The 26560-nt window shown below is 45.8% G+C and overlaps 1 protein-coding gene across 2 annotated transcripts in view; it reads right to left on the reverse strand.

The window, feature by feature from the left end:
* Mcur1 (mitochondrial calcium uniporter regulator 1) overlaps positions 1-22420 on the reverse strand; it is a 30186-nt gene extending 7766 nt beyond the window's left edge. Inside the window, exons 1-9 of one of the 2 annotated variants that reach the window (XM_063259899.1) lie at positions 21898-22419; positions 15359-15478; positions 13074-13177; positions 12374-12475; positions 11485-11526; positions 10508-10579; positions 7303-7356; positions 5858-5972; positions 1594-4700 (exon numbers count right to left, since the gene is read on the reverse strand). In XM_063259899.1, the coding sequence (XP_063115969.1) occupies positions 4645-4700; positions 5858-5972; positions 7303-7356; positions 10508-10579; positions 11485-11526; positions 12374-12475; positions 13074-13177; positions 15359-15478; positions 21898-22288 (1056 nt within the window). In that variant the 5' untranslated portion in view covers positions 22289-22419 and the 3' untranslated portion in view covers positions 1594-4644. Of the gene's footprint in view, positions 1-1593; positions 4701-5857; positions 5973-7302; positions 7357-10507; positions 10580-11484; positions 11527-12373; positions 12476-13073; positions 13178-15358; positions 15479-21897 lie in introns of those variants that run through there. The other variant, XM_063259900.1, reaches the window with a different exon arrangement.
* Between the last annotated feature and the right edge of the window lie 4140 nt (positions 22421-26560).

Consider the following 26560-nt stretch of genomic DNA (forward strand, 5'->3'; position numbering starts at 1 on the left):
CCTACTAGAGGAGCCGAAAACGTTAAACATTCCCTTTGAATCTGTGTAACTCAATGTTGGCCTGTGAGATATAATGGGGTTCCTTCCAGAATGGCCTTTATGTACCCCCACCCCATCCTGTGAAGATGTGATGCCTGGGGCTGTGGCAGCCCTCTTGGGATCACATAACCCTTAGCCTGAAGTTGAAAGCTATCAGTGGAAAGCTGAACAGTCTTATTCCTTGGAGGCATCATTCAAGTGGCAATCCAATCCCTACAGCACTTATTTCTAAACTTAATGAAAGATTTATTATGTATAAACTGCTTGCTTTATGTCACCTGCAAAGAATGCACCTGACATAAATGTAAAAAAAGAAAAAAAAATCTAAGGGGTGCATGGGTTGATCACTGAGGTTTGCACAGACAGCGGCGGTGGAGGCTGGAGAGACACTGGCTGTTAGCAGTGTCCCGAACAGTACAGATACTTGTTTGCACTGAGGGATAGGATTCGGGTTAGCAGCTGCACCTCTTCTCCCTGGACAGTGAGCTGGAGGCTGAGCCGGAAAGTGTTTGCAGACCCCTTGCCGAAGTGCTTTAACCAGGTGCTCAGCTCTGAGTACAGCTTTCCTGGCGTTCTGGGAAGCTGACGTGAAGCTTCAGCAGCAGAAACGACTGACGAATGACGAGGGGTTTATGGGAACAGGAGCGTGTAAGCCAAAGAGAAAAACCGGCTCTGAAGGGAGAACTTGGGGCCTCACAAGCAACGTGAGTCCCAGCAGCTCACTCCTAATAGCGCTCTGCCTACAATCTCCAGTCCAGGCTGTGGTCTCCAGCTCCAGGCTGCTCCCTCCCGTGGAGACACAGAATTCCGGTGGGCACAGGTCTGGCAGCACGGGCAGGCGAAGCTGTCTGTGGCACACCAGAGGCTTTGGTTCCTGACAAGTCTGTTTTTAGAAAAATGCCCTCCTTTAAAACAATTCTCTTGCTTTGGAAAAAAGCAGAGGCCCAAGGCAAAAGGGTTTCGGGCCCAGGATACAGCTCAGTGGCTTGAGGTCCCGAGTACAGTTCCTGCTACCAACCAAACAACCCAAGCAATTAGATTTAGCTTGTCAGGCTGCAGATGTGAAGTGGGGCCAGCCCGTGGGTCTCTGGGGAGGCGACACGTGCCCGGGACCCTCTCCCGCCCACCTGAGGATGGTGCCTGAGTGTCGCCCTCCCTGAATCTGAAGTTTCACACGCCTCGGGCTCCCTGACTTGGATTTCATTCTTGTCACTGGAGTCCTCATAGCCATCTCTAAACACCTGTGTACAGATCTCATCGTGTCTCCTCACACAAGTAGTTTAATGTGCGAGAGTAGGCTGAAGCGTTCTTCTGAATAAAAAGTATCTGGCAAATCCAGCATTTGCTTTCAGGTTTATTTTCTGTACAAATCCTAAGTTTCAGACCTTAGACGTTTATTTACAGCTCGCCAGTGTGCTGGTTACCCCGCGGGGTGGAAGGGTGAATTCCGTGACGGAGAAGGTGCCCCAGCTTCCCGAGGGCATCCGCCGGGCACGCCTGGGCCCCGGGTTCATCCCTAGTACCCCCACCCTGAAAAGGAGTGTACTAGTCACATGGAATTAAATACTTTATTTTAGATACAAACATGTTACACACTCTATTAGACCATACAATGTAACTTAATATTCACTTTGGCAATCAAAGGGTTAAGAAGTGATCCAGCTTATAATCGAAGGGATGTTAGGTATACACTTGTAGAAAGATAAATATTTGCCAAATAAAATTCCAATAAAAGACTAAAAATTCTCAAACATGTTATATAATGAATAAATTATTTCTAGTTAACATGTTTTTGCTTCAGTGCCAAAAAAGCCATAACAAATTTGATAAACAAATGCTAAAGTCAGATGCTAAAGTGCAGATGAGTTCCAGTATGGAATATTGATTCAGAATGAGGCAGAAGTCTGAGAACACCAAGGGCAATCGACAGGCCTGGGGTGGGGTGGGCTGGGGTGGGGTGGGCTGGGGGAGCCGGAGCCGTCAGGTCCCGCTATGGAGGGAAAAGCGGCGTCAGGGCTGGGACGGAGATAAGCCAGGCGACCGAGACAGGCTTGCTGCGGCTCGGGACTTTGTCTTTAAAGTGGTTAGAGACAAAGTCCAGCAAGGCTTCTGGTTTGAGTCAAGCCTTTCTTCTTGACCTTGTGATTTCCCAACCGAGGTGCTTGGCATACTTGAGGGGAAAAACACCCTCGTGTGCACCCACGCACACACAATTTTGGCTTTGCCAGATATTAGGTAAGAGAATGAAACCATTTAAAGAGTAAAACCAACACTGAAATAAAAACTACTGCTTCCGTAAAGAACTGCACACACCAACAGGTCCTGCGTATTAGTAATCAGCGAAACTGTAGTTGAGACTGAAAAAAGCGCACTGGCAGGGGAGAGCCGGAGGAAAGCAAGCAAGCGGGGGAGGAGATGACCAGTGCCAGCGTGTGACGGCAGGCGCCCAGGCTCTGTGTTTCGTGGCCTGCATTGCTCTGCACGCTGCTGAGATCCTTCAGGGCCATGCAGGTTAAAACCCCCATGCGTGACGCTGCCCCCTGCCTGCTCCTCAGCCGGGACCCTTCCCGATTCTGCTCCTGCTCCACCAGGCGCCCTGAGCTCTCCTCAGCCGGGCAGCGCAGGCTGCCTCAGCACGAGCAGGCTCAGTGTGCTGACGGCGGGCAGACCTGTGTGTAGCAGGCGGAAGGGTGGGTTTGTATTTCTGGCTCAATGTTTTTTCATATAGAACCCTTGGGACTAAGGGAGGGAACACAACCCCAGCGCTCTAAGCTCCACACGTGCAGCCATCCGCACACTCAAAAGGACAGGTCACTGCTCTCAAGGCCAAAAGGGCTGTGCTGTCCTGCAAAGAACTCTGCAGCAAAACCAGAGGCCCAGGTGAAGCCACAGGATGACACGGTCGGCTGTCACCAGGGAAAATGACGCATGGGGATACTGCTAGCAGAGGTAAGAGTGCCACCCGGCAGATTTTATTTTAAACAGATGTGATTGGGACATAAGGACACTTCACCTTCTGTCTTAAACAGATAAGAGATTGGTGTTTACTTTGCAACCTAACTGTAAGTGGTACTGTCTCCTCTGGGGGCCTGTTTTGGAGGCGAGACCAGGTGAGTGTCTGACCTCCAAGCCTGCTTCTAGCTATGACTATCAAAGCTGTATGACTTCCAGCAGTCACACATGTGGCCCCACTGCAGTGCCACTCGGGGAGCCTTGTACTAACAAAGGCGACTGCTGATGTGTAGCCTTTTTGGAGGCCTTGTGGTTAAGACAGTTTTTCATTTACTTGAAAAATACTAAACTATGACATTTCACTTTGAAACTATTCCTAGGAATACAAAAGTCTTTGATCTTTCTATCGCATGGAGCACAGAATCTTTGGTCTACACCAATGTTTTCTAAAAAGGCAAAGACCTAACATTTCCTAAGACTTAGCAGTTACACCCAAAGGGCACAAGGTGACTCATTTTCACCAATGCAACCAGAGAGTGCCCATGGGTCACATCCCCTGCCACTGTGAGAGCTCTCTTCATGTGGTCCCTCCGTGAGCCACACCGTCTGCGTGAGCGTGTGGGAACACACAGAGGGGCCCTATTGAGGCCGCTGCTTCCAAACCACTTGTTCTCGCCCACGAGCAGGTCAGTCAGGTGAGGTGAGCCAGCCCTGTTGAGGGTGTCTGTCTGCTTCTATCACAGAGGTAAGGCAGGTGTCAGGATGCCTTCAACAACGAGAGTGCAGTGGAACCAAGGCTGGGGCCGGACACGGCCGTCCTGTCTGGAAGGCCCACAGTGCAGCTGGTCACAGGCCAAGGGCACGAGTGTCACCGTAGGAAGCGCACACCTCATCTAGACAGCTCAGAGCAGGGAAGCAGTGTGCGGCCCTTGCATGGCGGCTGAGGATGGCCGGAAGGAAGCAGACTCTGAACCGTAAACTCGAGGAGTCCTCGCTGAGTTAGTAAGGTTCCCAGGCAGGTGACGACAGGCAGAGCAGTCTTACGGCTTTCACATTAGGAGGGGAAGGGGAGAAAGAGCAGGGAGGGAAGAAAGGAAATCCGGCTTTGAAGAGGTGAAAGACTCCCCTTTACAATTACCAGGCTTCGTTAGGCAGTAAGATTCTCTGGCTGGAAGGCACAGTAAGAGTAACTAACACGTGTTAGTAAGACACAGAAATCGCTGCGGTGGACAAGGACGGCTGTGCTGCTAACGAGGCGGCAGCCGAGGCTGGGAGCTGCTGGCAGAGGAACCGGTCCAGGGAATTGTGATAACTGTCACCATGTCCTGTCAGTGGGACTGCGAATCCCTGGTGTGACAGAGGCTTTAAAACCGCAGAGGATTCTGCCAGTGGTTCATGTTGGTCTGGCCAAGTTCACTGGTTCGGTGGGGCGGGGCGGGCCTCCCAGGTCTGGGCCACACCACTCGGTTATAAAGTGGAGCGACGGGGGAATTTCTGGCCTCATTATCTTGGTTATGTGCCCACCATTTTCATAAAAATAAATAGGATGCATTAAGTCAAAATCAGCATTAAAATTTGAAACAAGAAAAAAAGGGATAACAATTTGGCATTGTCAAGGTAAAACGATAGAAATCTCTTTAAATAGACATTTTATTACACCCACAGGCGATAAAATCCCAGAGCTACGGTCAGGCAGGTAAATACAGACCCTGTAAGGAAAGACAATGGAGAGCCGCATTAGTCCCCCGACAGTTACGGGAGGAAGCGCTTTTGTCTTTTCACTGTACTAGGCATCGCAAGTAATCCAGAGGTGACGGGGAGTACAGGGTCATCTGTTATTAAGACCACAATGACACCCATGTACATATTCACTAAAAAGACTTTTTAAAAAAACTCTAGAAAACTTTGCTCAGTGTAACATATTTCACAAAACACCCGCCTATTAAAAAAGAAATCACTCACCTTGAAATCACCTTCAAAGAAAAAATGTATTCAGTTTCCAGAAAAATTTTCAATATAAGTTTAGAATCACAAAAAGGTCACTGTCACAAAGTATAAGTGTGTGTACTCTCAGGGAGCCACGTTCTAACATAAAGGGTGACATCTCACTGCAACACACGGCTGCAACTTTAAAGTATTAATCCAAAATGTTAAAGCTGACACCAAGTAATGGCAACCTTAAAAAAAAAAGTTTAAATCTTCACCCATCTCTTGGCTTAAAAATTACAAAGGCAAAATAACTCCTTCAAGGTTATTTTTAACATGCTGGACCTGGTGGCACAGGCCTGCAACCCTAGCATTCTGGTGAGGCTGAGGCAGAAGGATTGCAAGTTTGAGCAACTTAGCAAGATCCTATGTCAAAAGAAAAAAGAAAAAACGAGCTGTATCTCAGTAACGAACCACACAAAGAAAAACAATGTCACCAACAGAAATAGAAAGATTATGCCCCAACCACCTTCCATTTCATTCATAAAACATTCCAAGTAACCACTAACTAATGACAGTCTTATCAAATTTATGACTCCTTCAACTGTAAACTATACCATAATTTCTATTCGCTACTAAGAAAGAAAAGTGCCAATTAAAGTATGATAGTCTGTCTAACAGAAATTTTTGTTTGAAACAAGGTCTCACTATGTACCCTAGGCTGGGCTTGAATGTCTGATGATTCTCCTGCTTCAGCCTCCTCAGTACTGGGGTAGATTGTGAAAAAGGGTTTTCATTTAAGAGGTGTTAAAGCGCACACACACACACACACACACACAAAGGGCTAGGCTCAAAATAAATGCAGTATTTGTCACTGACTATAAATCCAAGGTGCCTCCTTTCCAGGGTGTTTTGAACACCTTCCCACAGAATGGCTTACCTGCTAGATACTTGATCGTGTCAAGCTTGTGTGACTCCAGCATGGTCTTGAGGCCAGCGACCTCGGTTTCAATCTTCCTGTCGGTCTGGGTCAGGGCCCGATCCTGCTGGGCATGCTTTCAAAACACAGAAGCGCAGGCATGAGAGCGCCCTGGCTACCGCCCCTCTGCCCTCCATCCTTCCTGGCATGGCACACACAGCGCAGCTTGGGCTGGGCCCCGGAGGCCGAGCTGAACTGCCCAGGACCCTTAAGGCACCTCCAGGCCCGAGTCTCCTTCTGTTTGGAAAAAGGAAACCAAACCAAACCGAACCCACTGGTTCTGCCTTTACGCTGGTCACAGGGGCTACCAAGAGCATCGAAGGAGGCAATCTATGAGGAAAAGCTTTGGTAAACTACAGCCTGTCCTACAAATGACGCGGCACTGTACCACCAGGCCAGCATGTTACCAACGGCAATGAACTCGCCCCATCTCCTAAGTCCCCCTTGGTGAACTCTAAAGAGTTATTTGGAGAATTAAATATAGACTCAGATGATCTAAAAGCTCATCCTGATACTATTTTAGTCACATTTTTATAAATTGTCTTCTTTTCAGTTTAAACATCACGAGTTTTATTAGTACAAGGCTTGGCTACCAAGGCTAGCCTTCATGATCATCTCCAAAAATAAACACTTACACGAACTACACACTGAACCCCCAAGGGCAGTGAGTGTGGCTGATAAAGAGATTATATAATATATTAACGCACAAAACACTGAGTATGCTTCACTAGGTATCCTAGAAAAAGTAAATAATTTCCTATAGTTACCAATTCAGGCAAAGAATAAGGAAATAAATGCTTGGAATCTGCACAATCCAATGGCCCAGAGTTCTCTCATGCAGCCTCTTTCAGGATTCAGAACTCCCGGGGAACATACCCAAAGGAAGCAAAAACAGGCAATTGCATGCTCGTGTTTATTACATGATCATTCATAACAGCCAAAAGACAGGAGCAACCCGAGTGTTCACTGACAGATAAACCAAATGTGGTACACATGAACAATGGTATACTATTCAACCTTAAAAAAGATCTGTTCCTTGCAACAACATGGCTGAGTCTCAGCAACCCTGGGGTAAGTAAAATACGCCAGCCACAAAGACAAGTCCTAGGACTCTACTTCAGAACACTCACTCACAGAGAAGGACAGCAGAGCGTGGCTGCCAGGGGCTGCAGGAGGGGAATGGGAGTTAAGGGTTTCAGGGACAGGTTTCAGTTTTGCAAAACAAATGCTACTGAATCATATATATCTAAATGGCAATTTTGATGTTAGATATTTTTCCACAACAACAACAACAACAACAAAAACCCACACTGAATCCACACATCTTCCTGTAACACAAACAACAGCACCCATGCTGGGGAGAAAGCAGGGGGATAACACAGCAGAGTCCGAGTCCCACTCCTTACCAGTTCTACTATTTCCGTCCTCAATTCCAGCAGCTTCCTTTCGTTCAGTGAATACTGAAACACACAGGGAACACAGGTCAGGCGCTCGGCAGCTCTGTCCTCTCTGCCGCCTGGGCCCCGCCGCCTGCTCCTCCGGCCGAGACCCACCGCTCTGCCTCCCCTCTGTCGGCTGCCCCCTTGGGCTGGGCAACCTCCAGCTTCCTCTCACTAGAGAACGGCACTTCCTGAGGGGCTGGGGAGGGCCCTGGATACAGCACCTGCCTGGCATGTGGGAGACTCTGGATTCAATCCCCAGCACCCGGGGAAAAGTTATGACAGTTCTTTCAGTCAATTTGTTTTTTGGTTTTGAGACAGGGTCTTGCTGTGTAGTCCAGGCTGGGCCTGAACTCACAGCAATTCTCCCGCCTCAGCCTCTCAGCTGCTGGGATTGCAGGCGTGCACCACCACACCAGCTCAAATCAATTTTGTCAGATGCTGAGTCACATAGTTTTTTGGCTTTAAGAGCATGGAAAGTGGTAGACTCAATTCAGCTATCGCAGCATAACTAGAGACAAACAAACCACCACTAAGGCTTAGGGAAAAGACAGGAACAATATAAAGTCAGGAAAAAATTAGCTGCAAGGAATATTGTTCTGTGACAGGCACTTTGCCCTATGATCACGAAACACAACATAAATGCAAGAAATACACTAAACCATCACACACTGGTTTTAATAATCACCAGTGATCCCACCAGGCCGTAGTCACAGAACAGTGTCCCTAAAAGAGACGATAAGTTAACCCGCTGTCTTGCCTTTGGCTATTAATGTCAGTGAAAGGATCTGCAGCAGCTTTGTTGACCCTAAAATCGAAATTAGACATCAGAAGTGGGCATTAGGATCCAACTGGGCAAATGACAACCTTAAATGATGTTTGAGACCTAAATTAGCATGGACCTAAATTAGCATGGTGATGAAGGAAAAAGTTAACACTTGGAAGTACCTAGATCCTAGCACTCAGGAAGCTAAGGCAGGACGATTGATGCGAGTTCAAGGCCAGCCTGGGCTAGAGAGAGAGTTCAAAGCCAGCTTGAATTGCATAGTGAGATCTTGTCTCAAAAAAAAAAAAAAAAGTTTGTCAGGGGACTACTGCAGTTTCTAGAAGTAAAAACAAAATAAAAAGTTAGAAAACCGCTAACCCCCAAATTGAAGACTGATTAGTTACAAAACTGAAGAGCGATGCTCTCTCAGGCCAGGGCTTTACCCTAGGAAGGCGCTACGCATCTGATCACCACCAGAGGGCAGAGTAGGACGGGATCGGCTCCAGGCTTTGACTCCAGGCTTTTGCTCCGGTCTTCCCTGGAGCCCTGACTCATCCACAGGGGAAAAGAAAACCCTAAAATATCTTTTTTATTTTTAAACCTAAAATCTTACCATTGCCACTATTTTAAAGAGAATTTATTTGGCTCCAGCTCCCTGATCCCCCAAAATATTACATGCCATACCGCCTTTGAAACTGCTGTGAATGTCAACAGTTTTTCTTCCTTTCCTTTGTAGTGCTAAAGACTGAACCCCGGGTCTCACACAGACTAAGCACATTAAGGTCCGATGCCAGCTCTCATTTAATCTTTAAATTAACCTGACATTATAACTTTTCAGGGAAGAAGGCAGCTAAGTAGCCAGGCTCTGTCGCTGCCTGCAACATATACTCTGACCGCCGGCCTGTGCTTCGGAGTAGGCTCAGGCCGCGAGCCCCGCATGTGCACTGGTTTCCATCTACACATTTCCCAGGCTCCTCCAGGCCTTCCTTCTCAGCTTGCTTAGCTACAGGCACACAATCGTCTTCCCACACCAAGCGAACCCACAGTTCTAAACACACCACCGGAAAGGGAACAAGTAGCCAGTGTTTTGTCTTCTTGATCCTAAGTATAGGCTGGTGGCCACTAAGAGTTTTAATGACACTCAGGGCTGAAAAGTGCAATGAGACCAGAAAGATGAGTCATACACGGGCACAATAAGAACTTCTATAATGAAGCTCAACTCCAAAAGCCGCGGCAGGGCCGAGATGCAATCATACACTTGCATTTCAGTGTTGGCTTCATTCATGCTTTAGAGAACATTCTGATTAAAGGCAAATTGTGAAAAAGACAGAGAACAGTTGTGAGTACTCAGCTGCTGCCAGTTCATGCTATGAGAAACGCTCCACAGGCCTGTTTCTCATTACACTAAGAACAGGAAAGGTGGCTCTCTAGTGTCACTGTATCTGAAGAAAGACCGAGCTAGAAGAGAGATCATCTACACAGGTCAGAAAATCACTAGAGCAGGGGGCTGGGGATTTAGCTCAGCAGCAGAAGCGCCTGCCTTGCAAGCAGGCAGTTGTAAGTTCGATCCCCGGTACCGATAAAAAAAGGAAAAAGACAAAAAAAAAAAAGAAAGAAAGAAATCACTAGAGCAGGCCAACATGTATTTTTGTTTTGTGAGACGGGTCTCACTTGTAGTTCAGAGTGGTGCTGACCTCCCTATGTAGCCCAGGCTGGCCTCAAACCTGTGGCTATCTCCTGCTTCAGCTTTCTAAGTGTTGGGGTCACAGCTTGTACTATCACGCCCGGCCCAATACATATTTTTATGAAAAATGCAACTTCTCCTTGTATTTAAAAGACAATGTATGGAGGTGGGGAGGCAGTCCCGCGGAAGAATTTGCTTAGCATGAGGGAAGCCCTGGGGCCTATCCCTAGCACAAAAATCACAACCAAAAAGCCCCAAACAAACAAAACCTCCTCAAAAAACCCAATATAGAAGTATGTTTTAACTTGAAACTTCAGTGTCTAATATTATTTCATATTAGTAATTAATATTTCATATTAGTAACCTAACAAATCTCACCTGAGCATTCATCTTTTGCAGAATTAGGGCAGGTGGAGATTTAAGTCAGTATTAAGCAGATCAAGATTCAGTTTAACATCCTTATCAATGTCTATGTAACATATAATCTAGTAGCTCTGAAACAAAGAATCAAATGCTATATGACCAAGTTTAATTTTAGTGTTACTTTTTAAAGTGTCACACATAAGCCAAAAAAAACTCTGAAATTTAAAAATCTGTGTGTACACTGATTAAGTAGATAAAACTTCAGCAGTGCTTGTGACCTGGATACAAACCCCATGTTTAACCAAGCGTTCCATCCTGAAAGGAAATGAACTGAGAACTACCTCCGCAAAGGAACATACCAGTTCTTTTACTCTGCTCTTTTCTAGATTGAAGTCTAACTTGGTGTCTGTTCGGACTTTGATCACTTCATCCTAGTAGGAAGGCAAACAACAGAGAAAGACAGAAATCCAAAGTCAGAAATCAAAACCTTCTGGGACTGCGCCGCCGGGGTCGCCCACTGTCTCTGTCCTAAGGGGGCCCACTGGGGTGCCGGGGAAGAGCAGCAGGGCCTGGTGACAGCAGGGACTCTGGAAAAGCCATGCCTGCAGCGAGCTCCGTCTGAGGGCTTCCCAGTTACCCACCCACTTCCATCATCCATCTATCCATCCATCCATTTATGTGTCATAGTGGTTTTGGCTACTAGCTTTTGTGGTGGTGTGTTTTGTTTTGTTTGGAGGTGGCGTTTCATTTTCTTGCTCGAGTTGGTCTCAAACTCTTGGGCTCACACGATCCTCCTCCCTCAGCCTTCCAAACAGCTGGAACTACAGGCCTATTGTTGCTTTCCAGTATTCCTTATGGAATTTATAATTTAAGCAGTTCCTTGGAAAGCAAAGATGGATTCAAAGAAGGAAAATATTACATTATAGTTTAAATAAAAGCCTTCTCTCTAAAACTTCTCAAAATCCTTTTCTTTTAAACACACCAATAATCCTTTTTACTAAAACCAAACCAAACCAAACAAACAAAAAGCTGATCTTTTATTTAAAAGTTATCACCTTTAAAAATCACATTTAATTCTAAGAGCATCTAAAGGTTCCGTGTGGCTACTTAAGAAATATTTTGACTTTAAAATGATTTCATGTCTCCTAGAAAACAATTCTTTTAATGAATTTAGTTAGACATAAGTATTTGTTCATTGTGTGCTTCTGAGGTGTATTACACAAACAAGTGACAGAGCAAGAAACAATGTTTTTAAGAACACATAATGGATTTCTGACATAAATAGTAACATATTTATGTAACTACAAACAGACCAGCAAGCTGGAAAGAGTCTTACCGTGACTTGTTGTTTTAACTGATGTAGTTCAAGCTTTATTTTCTAAAAAACATGTTAGAAAGAAAAAAGGATATATTAAGAAAGAAGAAAAACACAAAACTCGATCAACAAATACTACGTACAACACACATCAGCGTGAAAGTCTCTCTGCCCTCACTCACCACACCCGGGAACATACTCGGCTACAAAGCTGGTGATGCCAATGCAGCCCATGGAAGTCCTTCCAGTTCCCAAGAGAGGTTACATAAAACTGGTGATGCAACTGGTTTTTAACACACATATCTGCTTTCAGAAACTCTGCCTTCTTTAATACTTTCCTTCCATTTTTATTTCAACAAATGCTGCCCTCAAATAGCTGATTTCAAGAACAATTTTAGAGGTCAACTTCTTTTTTTAACTCAAGCTTTATTATGAAGCTACAATCAACAAGCAATAAACAACCATCCCTTGTGAGACTCTAAGCAGGACCAGAAATTAAAGGGTGTGCACAGAGAGCGCCCCTATAGGATGCTGCTCCCCGATGTGCGCTTTTAGAGGAAGAGAGATACTGTGCAGCAGCACCGACTGGCAACAACCAAAGCCTGGACCCAACCTAACGACATCACGTGAGCCCACGTGGCACAGTCACTTAACACTACCGACCACGGAAAGGAAGCTATGTCATGAGGCATGCTGTGGACTCGCGTCACAGGAGGCTCTACAGCAGGAGACGCCAGTCCGGGCGTCACAGCCGGGACAGTGACTCTGGCGCTGGTGACGCTCTGGCTCCTGACCCGATAAGCGGTGGCCACTTGGAAGTGCGCTGCGGCAGACACCTACCTGCACCATCTATGTGCAGGCGTGACTCTCACCGTCTTAAAGCAGAGGGAAAGAGGCTCAGCGACTTTACCTCATTTTCTGCTCTGAGGGCTGAAAATTCACTCTTCTCCAAAATAATCATATCCTTTTTCACATTGGAAATCTTAGACATTATCTGCTGCAGAGTGATCTCCTAGGAAAAGAGAAACAAAGCAAACAATGTAACCCGGCCCAGGAACCTGCCTCTGTGCCTCACCTGCTGTCACTTTAAGGAGAAACCAGAAGGATGTGGACAAGGAGGGGGCTCAGTAATGTCACCTCCCTCAGGAAATGAAGACAGCAGGGACACAGACAACACCACTGCCAGACCAATCAGTTAGAAGTAGAGGGCCCGAGGCACAAGACGGTGCTGCCACCCTGCAACCACAGGCACATCACCTCTTACTGAGGACGTTGGGACTGGATGTCAAGGTTTGAGCACAAGGCACTGTCAAGCACGATGAGCTCATTACAGCTGACTAAATAGCTCTGAACAGTTCTTATAGTATGACTGTACTTTGTCCCTTAGTGGTGGCTAAAGTGACATACTTTCAAACAAATACTATCCAAAAATTACATTCATATGTTCTAAAACCAATATTCTCTCAGATTTCAAATTCACAAAACTCCCCAGATCACACTATTTAACATGTAAATTTTTTTACAAATTAGAACCACATCCTCAGAGAATATTTACCACCACAGGAAAGGCCTGGAGCTCGTGTCAAGTGAAAACCAAGGGCGAGACCCACCTGCTGCACCTTGGTGACCATGTCTTTGTAGACAATGTCCACGTTGGCCTCCATGATCTTGACCAAGGCAGACGCAATGATTTCTGCTTGTTGAGTCGTAAATCCTAGGCAAGCACACAAATACACCACATTCAAGAGAAATGCGATTGTCAGGGGAAAAAATTACACCGCAAACTCACATTCTTATGACGGTCTGAGTTCAGGAAAGCACAGTGTGAGGAGGTGTGGAGTGTGAGGAGAAGGTGTGGAGACTAGGGTCTGGGGGGGGGGGAGTGTCTGTCACCCCGTGCACAGCGGGGAGGCTGGGCTGCTTCCAAGCCATCCAGAATCGTTTACACAGGGAATGCCTGGAACTCAGTGGTGGGTGGAAACCAAAGCAAGGCTCAAAGTCATAGATGCAAAGCTTGCTCCTGCAGTGGTCCTTCTGGGGCCCTGTGGACGGAACCCAGGCCTCAAGCACGCTAGGCACAGACCCTACTACTGAGCTGCACAGCCAGCTATTTCTGTAATTTAACAGACTCATCAGAATTTGTGTTCCCTTTTTCATATTTCTCTGAATTGTGTAAATTTTCTACAGTGGATAAGATACTTAATTTTAAAATGCTCATTATTAAAAATAATTTTCTTAAATAGGAAATCACCATTATTTTATATCTAACATAAATTAGTTAAGTATTGACTATTGTTGACTATAAATAGTAATCTAGCTGTTAAGTGATTTTAATCAATTCTTTCTTTTTCCTTCCAATATTCTTCAGTCACCAATCTGAAGGGCCAAAATTGCAGGGGGGTGGATTTTTCATACTTAAATGATGGTGAACTGAATTATAGATTCAATTCATATTGTTACTGTTTTTAGCAACTACAGATAACTCATATCTCACCTTAGAAGTCCTAATACAATGTTGAAAACTTAGTCCCTGAAAAGTAACTCTATTAAATGTTTCCACTGGTGAGAACTTCAGAAGAACCTACTGATTCTTCCAATTAATTAATGGTGTATTTGTTTGAAACAAGTTGTTAAGTGATATAATTTGTTTGGATGAGATTAAGCATAGGACTAACTCAACAAAGATGCATATTTAAAGAAGAAAATGTGGGGCCGGGGGTTTAGTTCAGCAGCACAAGTACCTGCCTGGCATGTGTGAGGTCCTAGAGGGATTTGTGTAGACGATAAACTCCAAAGCATATAATTTATAATCACTCAAGGAAGGAGAAAGAAGAAAAATCAGAAGTTAAGCCTTAGGACCTGAGTTCTGAGCTGCAGGAATGAGACATTAGCGCACAAGCAGAGGGGTGAGGTCGCAGCTTTAGCGGTTTTGTGTAGCAGGAGACACAGCTCTCAGCTCTCATAAAGAAAGGGCGAATGCTCCTTGGAGATCTGCCTGACCTCCTCCAAGCCAGTCCACTGACTCTGCCCTTCCATGGCGGAGGCGCAAACCCCCACATAGGCAGAGCCCGCACAGCTGTGGTCTTAAAAGATGCAAAAAACCACGGCTCAAGGTTTAAAATCTAGAAAAGTAAGAAAACTGTATACTCTGTTAACTTTATACCCCCATGTCTATTTTCCTTTAAATGTCCCAGCTGAAAGAAGTTTTAGTGAAAAAAACCCCGTTTCAAGTTGGACAAGAAAAGCTGTGAACATTATTTATTATACACCAGTTAGCTTTTCAAATATGAGCCATCTACAACTGGATAAATAACTAGACAGTGAGGTAAAAACAGTTTTTTCAAGGGCATAATTTGAAATTCTGATTTTGAGACTATACGGAAGACACAATACTGAATTATTACGAGTGCATTTATCTGAGTATGATTAAGTATGCAAATAGTCCCCATATCCCAAGTGTGCTCTGAATAAATGCCATGAACACTGCAGCAATAAATGAAACAGCGAGGTGGAAATAATCAATACCTGCAGCTCGGCAACATCTCACTTTTGCAAAATTCTTAAAAGCACACAGGACGCACAGTGATGAAACTACCTCTTTTGTGCTTCACACTCGCTTGTCGGAGACACTGTTTCTGAGTTTTACTGACCTGCGTCTAAATTTTTATTGATGACACAGCTCTTCCACGGTGATGGTATAAAGTTGTATTTCACACAAACAGAAACAAGTGAGAAGAAAATCTCCATTGCAGTGAGAAAGCAAAAATGGCCTTAAACAAAAAAATGAGGACTTAAAGAGTGACTGAAATGTTACTGCAGGCTAAATCAAAGAGAAATATGAGCAAATAAATGGAACCGTGTTTTCTGGGCGCTTAGAGACCCGAGAGAGGATTACCATTTGCTTCCAGTAAGCACACTAAGGCATGGGTGTCGAAGTAGAGCTTCTGGTGCCCCGGAGAGGTGAAACCTGTCCTTCTGTGCTCCAGCTGCAGGCATGGTGCAGACAGGCTTAGCTCTAGAATGGAAAGGAAAGGAAGTTCAAAACACAGCTCACGGCAAACAAAAGCAAGTCAGTGTCGGTGTCGCTCCCGGCCGGCAGGAAGAACACACGACAAGATCTGGCAGTGGCTAGGCTCTCTTTATTTTCCTTCTCCGCACAGTCTGCCCCGGGATTCTTCCCGGCCGAAGCCTCTACCGGTCCGCTCCCCGCGGCTCCTTTCGTGCTTCTCCTCTACAGTCTGTCCCGAAGCCTCTACCGGTCCGCTCTCCGCGGCTCCTTCCGTGCTTCTTCTCTACAGTCTGTCCCGAAGCCTCTACTGGTCCGCTCTCCGCGGCTCCTTCCGTGCTTCTTCTCTACAGTCTGTCCCGAAGCCTCTACTGGTCCGCTCTCCGCGGCTCCTTCCGTGCTTCTTCTCTACAGTCTGTCCCGAAGCCTCTACCGGTCCGCTCTCCGCGGCTCCTTCCGTGCTTCTTCTCTACAGTCTGTCCCGAAGCCTCTACCGGTCCGCTCTCCGCGGCTCCTTCCGTGCTTCTTCTCTACAGTCTGTCCCGAAGCCTCTACCGGTCCGCTCTCCGTGGCTCCTTCCGTGCTTCTTCTCTCGTGGCGGGAGAGGCACTCACTTTTATAGGGTTACAGTGGCCAATCAGTTCAAAGTGCGCGATGCGGGCTGATTGGCTAACATCAGTTGTTGCTAGGCAGACTATCTTACAGAGCGGGTTGTTTACCAAGCAGGAAGCAGGAGATAAGCGCCATGGGAGGGGTAATCTAGCTCAGGCTTTGCTCTTTCTTACAGGCCTCATGTCCGCCAAGTAAGGCGACCGGGCTCGGCTGCGGCTCCCAACAAATCAGCACTGTGGAAAAAGGATGGCGCGCCCCAAAAGCCTATCAGCTTGTGTGTGTGTGTGTGGGGGGGGTTGGGGCAGTTGGGGATCGAAACGTGGGCCTCATGCACGCTAACCATGTGCTCTACCACTAAGTCACGTCCTGGGATCTGATTCTTTGCCACAGCTTTCAGGAGATGTAACTGACACAGCACACAATCCGCCCACCTGTAGTGTAAAATTCAAGTGCTTCTAGTGTACTTACAGAGTTGGGCATCCATCCCCACAATCAACTTTAGGACACTTTCCTCATCCCCAAAATGAAACTCCGTACCTTCAGTCATCAGTTTCCAGACCTCCCGTCCTTTCTCACTCCGCCTCCTTACCTAGCCAACCATGATCCACTCACTCACTGTCTCTGCTGCTGCACACCACGGGGATCCCCTATACACAGCGCTAAAGGGACTGGATCCTTCACTTCGCATAACGTTTTCAAGTGCCATCCATGTCGCGGAACTTGTCAATTCTTTACTTCCTGGTATTGTGAGACAATACTCCATGCCACATTTTCCCTATCCATTCACTAGCTGAAGGACACAGGCTGCTTCCCCCTCTTGGCTATTATGATTATTGTCTATGGACTAAAGCGTGTGTAACCAGCCGCGGAATCTCTGGATCACATGGGAGCCCCGCTCAACTGATTGTTTGCCAGACCTGCCACACCACAAAAGCACAAAAGTTCAACTTTGATGAAGCCCAAATCTGTTTCCTTTTATTGTGTGCTTTTGATGTCATATGCAAGAAAACACTGTTTTCTTCTAAAGAGTTTTAGCTCTTATAGCTAGGTCTTTGGTTTATTCTGAGTTTTTGAATATAGGGATTCTCTGCAGTAATATCCAGTTGTCCCAGCACCATTTTCTGTACTGACCTGTCTTGTCATGATCACGATGTATAAGCTTTCCATGGTTTCCCACTGATCATACGTCTGTCCTCATTCCAGCACCGTACTTTGTTGATTACTTATGGTTTGGTTGTGTTCTGACCTCAGAAAATGGATCTGAGACTGCTCTTCCAAGACCGTTTGAGCGCCTTGCATTTTCTTATGAACTACAGCATAAGCAATTTTTGCCAAGAAGCCAAGTGAAAATTTTTGCTGTTTTGGTTTTTTGGTATGCAGTTCAGGCTGGCCTTGAACTCACCATGTACCCCTAGGCTGGTCTTGAACTCACAGTGATCCTGTCTCAGCTTCCTAAATTCTAAGATTACAAGTGTACACTACCGGGGCTGGGGATTTAGCTCAGCGGCATAAGCACCTGCCTTACAAGCAGGCAGTCGTGAGTTCGATCCCTGGTACCGATAAAAAACGAAAAAGACCAAAAAAAAAAAAAAAAAAAAAACCAAAAAAACAAGTGTACACTACCACGCCCACTGTCAACTGAGATTTTGAGAGGGACTGTGTTAAATTTGTAGATAAATTTGGGGAATACAATACTGCCAACTTAATAATACTAAGTACTCTGGTCAATACAAATGGGAAGTCTTCTCATTTATTTAGGTTTTTAATTTCTTCAGTGATATTACATGGGATGCAAAGAGTACAGTCTTTCTCCACTAAACATGATGGAAGGGTTTTTTTTTCCCTTTTTGGTACTGGGGATTGAAGCCACCTCATATTTGCCAGGCAGGTGCTTCTGCCACTGAGCTAAGTCACTGCCCAATGTTTTAGCTGTTAAGTTTTAGCTGTTAAGATCCCTTCTATTGCTAGTTTACTGAGGGTCTTAAAAAATGATGAAAGGGCATTAAATTTTGAAAATGCTTTTTCTGGGTCTGTTGAGATAAGCATGTAGGTTTGACTTCCATTCCGATAAGGTATACTACATGAATTTTCAGATGTTAATGAACCTAACATTCCTGAGACACTTACCTGATCACGACACGCAATATTCCTGGCTACACTGCTGGATTTACCTTTTATTCTGTTGAAGATTTTGTATCTATATTCATAAAGGGTAGTTTACTGTGCTGTCTCTGCAAAAACTTAGATCTCAGGGGATGTGCTCTAATAAGCTTTACCTTTTTAAAGAATTACCATATATTTAACAACACACCAAACCCCTTTTGTTTCAAGGCACTCATCTAAGAGAGGTAATAGAGTACACTGCAATGGTTTCCTAGCTTTCAGATGCCAAACTACTATAAGTTATTTTAAAAAATTAGATCAACATTTGGGTTACCAGTTTTTAAATTTTCAGAAGACATTTAAATAATAGCTTCTTACTATTACTACCAAGCTAAAAAAACATATTTTCCAAGAAGGAAAAAGGCGGACAATTTAAAAGACCCTTCATTTAAAGTCAGTAACAGCGGGCATGGTGGCTCTCGCCTGTAATCCTAGCACTCAGGAGGCTGAGGCAAAATACTGCTGAGAGTTCACGGCCAGCCTGGCTGTCTTAGTGGGTTTAAGGCCACCTTGAACTGCATAGCGAGACACTGCTCAAAAACATTTTTTTTTCAGTTACTAAACTTAGCTACATGAAAATCTTGCTGTAAATGTCCTCATTTTTCTAGTTTTACCATTGACTGGCACCAGCCTGAGGCCAGGGAGAAGAGTCATCTATGAAATCAAAGATCACAGGTTTTCTCTACAGGTCTCCTGCGTGACTCAGAGTTAGCTCAGCTAATAGACAATCACTCTCCACCCTCTCTCTCTCAAGAGCTCTAAAGGAAAGCAGCAAGCAAAAATATGACATGGACAAGATCCCATGGATCAGATACAGCCTGTGGCAGGCATCCCCAAATTGCTGGCAATTTGGGCAGAGGCGGTTAAGCATCGAAGTTAAGTATGAGATGCAATATTTCCATCAGCACTGTTTGCTGACTGACAAAATGTAAACTACAATGGCATGTGTGTTTGCTGGTAAAAATAGGTTCTTTAAAGGCCTGCCGGCCTATAGCATGGAGCTCAGATATACAAAGGCCTTCCTACTTTGGTCTTTGCAGGCCTGGCACTGTGTTACACTTTATAGTTCTCCCTGCGTGCTCCACCAAGGTAATAAAGATTCCCTATCTTCCCAGCTCAGTACAGGTAGCTTCGTCATTGCACTTAGTATTTCCATCCCTGTGTCACCTGTGAGCCCAAGGTGCCGAAGAGGACTTTGGGTTTTCTGTGTCACCTGTGAGCCCAAGGTGCCGAAGAGGACTTTGGGTTTTCTTTGTTTTTAGTGCTGGAGATCAAACCTGGTCTCCCACACGGAGCTCTATCCCAACCCTTTGAGACTGGGTCTCCCTAAATCACTAAGTTACCCAGGCTGGGCTCCAACTCTGTCCTGTCTCCCGCTAAGAGCAGCCGTCTTTATTTCTCTCCGGCATCCAGCAGGGGGCCTTGTGTACAGCAGGCCGGTAATTGTTTTTTAGTTTTTATAAATGAACTGTTATAACGTCTAGGATCTGGACTGTGAGACTTGAAAGAACCTTTAAAATCAACTCCTTTCTCTTCTTCATCTCTTTTCCACATAAATAAACTGACTTAAATCTGGTACTTCCTCCTCTCCCACCAATTATCCCCGGTCCTGGGACTCTAGAATTGGCCTTTACAGGGAGAGCCCAACAAGGTCTGCCCAGCACACAGCAAAGGCAGCCTGAGAACTGTGACGAGTGGACAGGTGAAAGAAAGCACCCGTCCAGGTCTGCTAAGGCCACCTCACCCAGCTCTGGGTGTGGCTGGGCTGTGCCCGGGAACTCAATAAACGCCAAGTCTGGAATGGCTTGAGGGGAATGACGACGAGGTTACTCTAGTCCCAAATGGCTTGTTTCTGATGACAAAATAAAATAACCATCCCCATGACTAAAATATGAACCACCTCCCCTTCCATTCACACCCGCACATTTACAAACCAAACCAAACAGTAGCACCACCACTTTCTAAGCAAGCTAATGATGATTTGGACATAATCGATTTTTTCTTTGGTAGAGTCAACGGAAACCAGAAATAGCACACTTACTTCAAAGAAACATTGCTTTCTGAAAAGCCAACAAAAGGTCTGGCAACGCTCCACTTGGCTCTCCACCCCTGCTGGGGGAAGGGAATGCCACCTTGCCGTCAAAGGGCAACACCTAAGGACACAGTGGCACTCTGAATTCCCACCACTAGGAGGAGACAAGCACGCCCAGCTGTGCTAAAGTGTCAGCCCCAATTCTCCTTTCCGGAAAAGTTCCGCGGACCAAAATTATCTTAAAAATCCTATCAGTACACAGAGGCCCAAAGTTAAGTCTTGTACAGATAAAGAGCCACATACAAATTTCCTTCTCATACGGCCCTTAAGTCATCCTACCAAGTTCTCTGGTATCGAACGAACCACCAGGATGAAAATAAAGGAACAAAAATAAAAATATTCTTTTGCTGAAGGCTCTTGGGCATGTCCGCTTGTTTAACTGTCTCTGTTTTGCGGCCCCTTTTTACACATTCACCCTCCTTTCAAGACTCAAGAAATGAGATCTGGGCCAGGGATTTGGCTCTGTGGCATAAGAGCCTGCCTGGCAAGTACAAGGCCCTGAGTTCGATCCCAGGGTACTCCATTCTCCCAAAATGAGGTCTTCGACATTAAAACAAAATACCACCTTTCTGACATAACGACAACAAACCCATGAGAAAGAAACTGCTTTTGCTCCACAATTTAGAACTATAAGAGAGACAGTTACCAGCATGTTAATGGCAGTACAGCAAAGCATAACTACAACCCCGGATTGCTTCAGGACGCTGACAGAGTTGGTTACATACCCCCATCCCATTCAGACTTCCTCCATCACTTCTCCCCTAGTCAAAGGCATTTTTGATTTTAGATGTAGCCAATATTTGACGAACATTTCTCTTGAAAAGATTTGGAAAAAAAAGATGTGGTTACCAATGTCTATTAATGGATACATATATGATACAGGGTATGTGTGCCACATTTTCTGGTTGTCCGGTATGATGATATTCTTACAAGCAATTTGCGCAAATTCGACCCTGTCTCCTCTCCTAATCTCTTTTGCTGGGCAGTGATCCCTCTCTTCTTTCAACATGTATTCAAATGCCACTTCCTCAATGAAACTGATTTTGATCCCTTTAAATTCAAAGGTGGATTTAACTCACCTGCCCACTCCACTGGCCAACGCTGAACCTCTATTTTCCTATCACATTTATCAAATTATGTGTAACCTTATACATGTACGAAGTATATATGTATTTCCACATAACACAAACAACGATTATTGCATGTCTTGTGTTCCGATTAAGCTGCGGAGGGCGGGAAACTGTGCGGACTGCTCCGTCGCGCGGACCTGGAGAAGAGCCAGACATAGGACGGGCGTTCGCGGTCCCTGCATGAACCACACACGGACTCTGTTGGGGTTTGAAGTGAAATTCTCAGCCTGCGCGTGCCGTCCCCGGAGTTCGGTCTCTAGCCGCTCACGCCTTGCGGCTCGGAGGCGCCCACAGGTGGAAATCGGAGCTCCCGCCGGCCGGCGCAGCCCTCCCCGCCCACGCCTGCCCGCCGGGCGCGGTCCCCCGGGGCGGCCGGGCCCAAACCTTCGCCCCAGTGTACCGGGCTCACCCGCCCGCCGCCCGGCTCTCACCTCTCCTGGAGGACGCGAGCGAGGCCGCCGGGCCCGGGAGGAGCACGCCTGCCGCCCCGGTCCCCGCCGGGGCCCTCCACGTGCCGCGCCCTGCCCGGGGCGCCTGAGGCCCGGGGCGCGCGCGCTCCCACTCGGCCAGCGGGCGGCGCGGGGCGGCGGCGGCCCGGCGCGGGGACGGCACGAGCAGGAGGAGGAGCAGCGGCGACGCACGTGACGCGCCGCCCCGGGGCCGCAGCGCCCCCAGCCCGCCGGGGAGCCGGGAGAGGCCGCGGCGCGCGGGGGTTCCAAGGTCGACCGGGCTTGCGCAGCGGCCCGCGGGCAGGAAGAGCAGGAGGCGTCGGCGACCCGACTGACGCTTCAGCCTTTTCCCAGCGACGGAGCCGCAGTCCATCCCGAGCCGGTCACTGGCCCGGGCGCGCGCTCACGGCGGTCGCGCGCGTCCGGGCCCCGAGTCCGACGACGGGAGCGAGCGTGGGCGGTGGCGCGGCCCGCCCTTACTGCCCCGGGCGCGGCGGCGGCGGCGAGGGGTGGAGAGGCCCCGCCCACTTCGATGGTCCCGCCCCTCGATGGGCGTGGCGAGGAACCAGCGGGCCTTACTGGAGCGAGCGCCCTGTGGCGCGATTTGCATATTCATTAACTGCTGTCAGTAAAATGATAATTACTCCACTGGTCGCCGAAGCCCGGTGAAAAGCCCAGGGCCACCAGGCTGCCCTAGATTTTACTGATTAACTCTGCCAGAGCTAAGTTCCCCAAGGTGCAGCTCTGGGTGCGTTGTAAGGAATTATTAACAGTCCCGAGGGAATGGTGCTTCCATAGTACACTTGAAGATTGAACTTTCAGAGCTCGCGGACAGAAAAGGTCGCAATCTTAGAATGTAAAACGTAAAGGGCGTGAATGTTAAGAAATACCTGTGTAATAAAAGCATATTCGAAACAGTGTCGCCTCAAGGTCACTGCATGGATCAGTTAGTGGTCCCTTGTGTAAACTCAGAGATGTTTGTTAAATGAATGAATGAAATGTGTGAGGCATTATACTGTAAAATCTCAAGACAAAAGCGATGTTGTTGTCTTCCAAGGGTAAACAATGATTACTTCTTTTCCAGGAAGCAATGGTCAGTTCCTTACTGTACCACATGCACATACCAGACGAAAGTGTTCCTAGTCACAAGAGAGGTATAGAGTGCTGGGAAAGAGGAGAAGGATAATTGTGGAAGATAACACGGGTATCTATCAAAGTAACTATCACGGCGGAACCTAAATGAACCCTCTAGCTTCACTTGCTCTTAGTTTACTTAAAGATCACTAGTGTTGGAGGTCGTGCAGGTGGACAGAATTATATTATTAGTATCCCTCTCGTTTGCCATTGATAAGATGTCCGCAGTGTAGCTATACAGTGATTGCCTAGCTTGCTTTCCAGGGTCTAGAAGGCCACTTTTCCTGAAACGTGGATACTTTTCTTGGGCTTGCAGCTATCTGATGACAAGGGACTTAAAAGGGGATAAAAAGGCTTGGCAGAGGCCGGGGATATAGCTCAGTGGCACAACGCCTGCCTGGCAAGCACAAGGTTGTGAATTTAATCCCCAGGACCACCCTGTAATAAAATAAAAAGGCTTGACATCTCTGTCTACACGTTGTGTCTGTCACTTTGCTGCCTTTTGGGTCAGATTCTGCTCAGCTGTACACACGGACCCGTGAATGATTTGAGAAATTTTTAAAAAGGTTTATAATGCAAGTTTAACCTGAGGTAGACTTTCCTAGAGTCTCTCTCAGCTCCTTCAAGGTTAAAAACATCTTCCACCTGCCGTGACCAAAAACACCAGACTAGAAAAGAAATGAAGAAATGACACCCAAGTTCCTGGAATATCTTTGCCTAGTCCTAGAAAAGATATGAATACTCTCCCCTGTAATATCTTCTGTGTCCCTTCTCAAGCCTATCTTATGTCTGTAACTCAGCTCCCTTGAGTTGAGAAGCCAATTTGTGATCAAGGCTCCCAATTCTTTTTTCTTTGGCCACTAAATTGTGCTCCTTCTTTTGTGTCTTGGGTCATTGACCATATCAAGTGGCAGCAGAATTATAATTCTGCTTTTCTTGTTTACAAAAATATAAACAATTTAAAAATGAGGTGTATATCAGATGCTTAAAAGGTTAGTAGAAGTATATATGTCACATTGCTAGTGAAAGTGATTTAACAGTATTCACAAATCCTGTTCCTATTCATAAATTTTGTTCAAGTTATCCAACTCTGATAACTGAACCTCAGGAAATAATCAACATAATAAAGAAATTATTAGGGGGCTGGGGATATAGCTCAGTGGCACGGTGCCTGCCAGGTAAGCGTGAGGTCCTGAATTTGATTCCTGTTCTAAAAAAAAATAATAATGCATTAAGACAGTATGGTGTGTCCAAAAAATTATTAGGTAAGATCACTGAAATGTGTGTGTGTGTGGTGCTGGGGATCAAATCCAGGGCCTTGTGCCTGAAAGGCAAGGGCTGTGAGCCACATCCTCAGCCAGAAACTTGTTTTTATATATTAAAATGTTCAGCATTTATAATTTCATATGAATCAGCCTAGAATATGTACAAGAATATTTTTCATATAATGTGTGATTGTGAGAAACTGGATAAACTAATGTTCAACAATAGCAGTATGGCTAAATAACTATGGCACAAATATGGCTTTTTAAATTGAGGTTTAATTTGCATGAAATAAAAGCCACACATATGTTCATGAAATGGCATTTAACAATTGGTATATAGCAATCAAAGGAGATCTAGAATATTTCTCTAAGAGGTCCCTTTTCCTGTCCTCGGTCTGGGAAGTTTATATTTGTAATCCCATGGAAATATTATTGGAATTCTAGGGTAGAATTCCATTGTACCACCTCTAGTGCAACTCACATTGAGAATAAAGACACTAACACATATTTATAGCTAAGGGCAGCCAAAGGATCCTGAGTGCCATCCGGATGAGGGTTCGTGGAACAAAGGCCTCCACCCAGGGTCTAACCTGGATTTTATTAATTTGTGAAGAAAAGAGTGGCTAGAGGATGAATGACTGGGAGAATAGCAGGAATTACCTGAGTACTGGGAGCTGGACTAGCTAGGAAGCCAGAAAGCACCTCTGCAACATGCAGAGAAGGATATGCAGACAGACCAATCTGCATAACAAATCTGCATAACACAATTGAGGGAGCATTTAATCTTTAGGAGGCTGTTGCTTCAGTTTCTGATTTGCAAGCTTTTGTGCCTTTGGAAGTCATAGCCTTTTAACCCAGGCAGCATCCCTTAGACCTGGCTCTGTGTACTGCTGGGCTCAACCGTTTAGGGAGACCCTGAGCGGGGGAAACAGTGACTGTGTCTACCTTCAAAGATGGTGCATCAGTACTTCAAGACAGCCCCATTTACAATGCTTAGAGCCAACTGAAGGGAAAGAAAAGGAAATAGCTTAGTCAGGGAAGGGAAAGGAAATAGCTTAGTCAGCTCTGGACATATCAGTACATGGAGATAGGGCCATGTTTAGCCAGAGAGGAAGTAATTGCTTTTTATTCAAGGAGAGTTGTTCAGGTGCTTTATTACATTTCTCCACTCCAGAAAGTTCCTTCATGGTTATTTTCTATGAGTCTTTGGGTAGAGATGTATATGATTTTATCTGTCGTGGGGGAAACATCTAAGGATCACATTTGTGAATCATATGATAAGAAAAATTTAACTTTATGCACACTGAAAAATTGGTTTTCCAAAGTGATCATGTTCACTTACACTATTACCAGGAGTGGATGAGAATGTCCATTGATTTACATCATTATCAAATTTAAAACTTTTGGGTATTTAGGGAATAGTATCTCATTGTGATTCTAATTTACATTTCCTTGATGCCTAATAATGTTTAGTAACCTTTTAATGTATTATTGCTGTCATCAGTAGTAAATGTAATAATATATATAAAGTGCTTAGCACAGTGTCTGGCATTCTGTGGAAGAGAAATAAATGTCAGCTCCAACCACAAGTTGGAACAACCAACTTATTTGGTTTATATCTAGATGTCCTTCAAGAGCCTCTTGACCACACAGGCGGGACCTTTGGGAGTTTATTGAACTATGACTGCAGAGAGCTCACTTGCTATTAGGAGGTGGAGTCTGGTTGGAAGAGAAGGATCACTGGACACATGGCCCAGAGGGCATGCCACAAGCAGCTCTCCTCCCATCTCTGATCTCCTCCCAGGCCTTCCCATCATGATGTTCTGCTGTGAAGTCAGCTGACTATGAACTGAAACCTCTACAAAGTCTGAGCTAATAAAACCTTTCACCTTTAAATTGTGGGTGTTGGGAATTTTGATCCAGCAACCAAGAAAGTGACAAAGACAGATTTTGGTAGGGTCCTTACTGGGACTATATCTGGTGGTGTAGTTAGTTTGGGGAACCTTTGGAACTGGTTTAGAGTTGAAGTTTGGAGATGCTGACTGGACAGGCAGCCCCGGAAGGCTGTAAGCTAGCTTGATTGAAGATTCTGCACAGAGCTCAGAAGACCAGAATGCTGACAGAAATGCAGATGGCAAGGATCAGGCTCAGGAGTTTTTAGAGGACTTCTGGCAGTTAAACTCCAGACTATGTCCATTATATTGTGGTAGAATGTTTGTCCAAATTTTTCTCATGTCATGAGACTT

Source organism: Cavia porcellus, unplaced genomic scaffold, assembly GCF_034190915.1.
Source record: "Cavia porcellus strain 051 isolate PalLab524CR breed Dunkin Hartley unplaced genomic scaffold, mCavPor4.1 scaffold_13, whole genome shotgun sequence".
Taxonomy (NCBI): domain Eukaryota; kingdom Metazoa; phylum Chordata; class Mammalia; order Rodentia; family Caviidae; genus Cavia; species Cavia porcellus.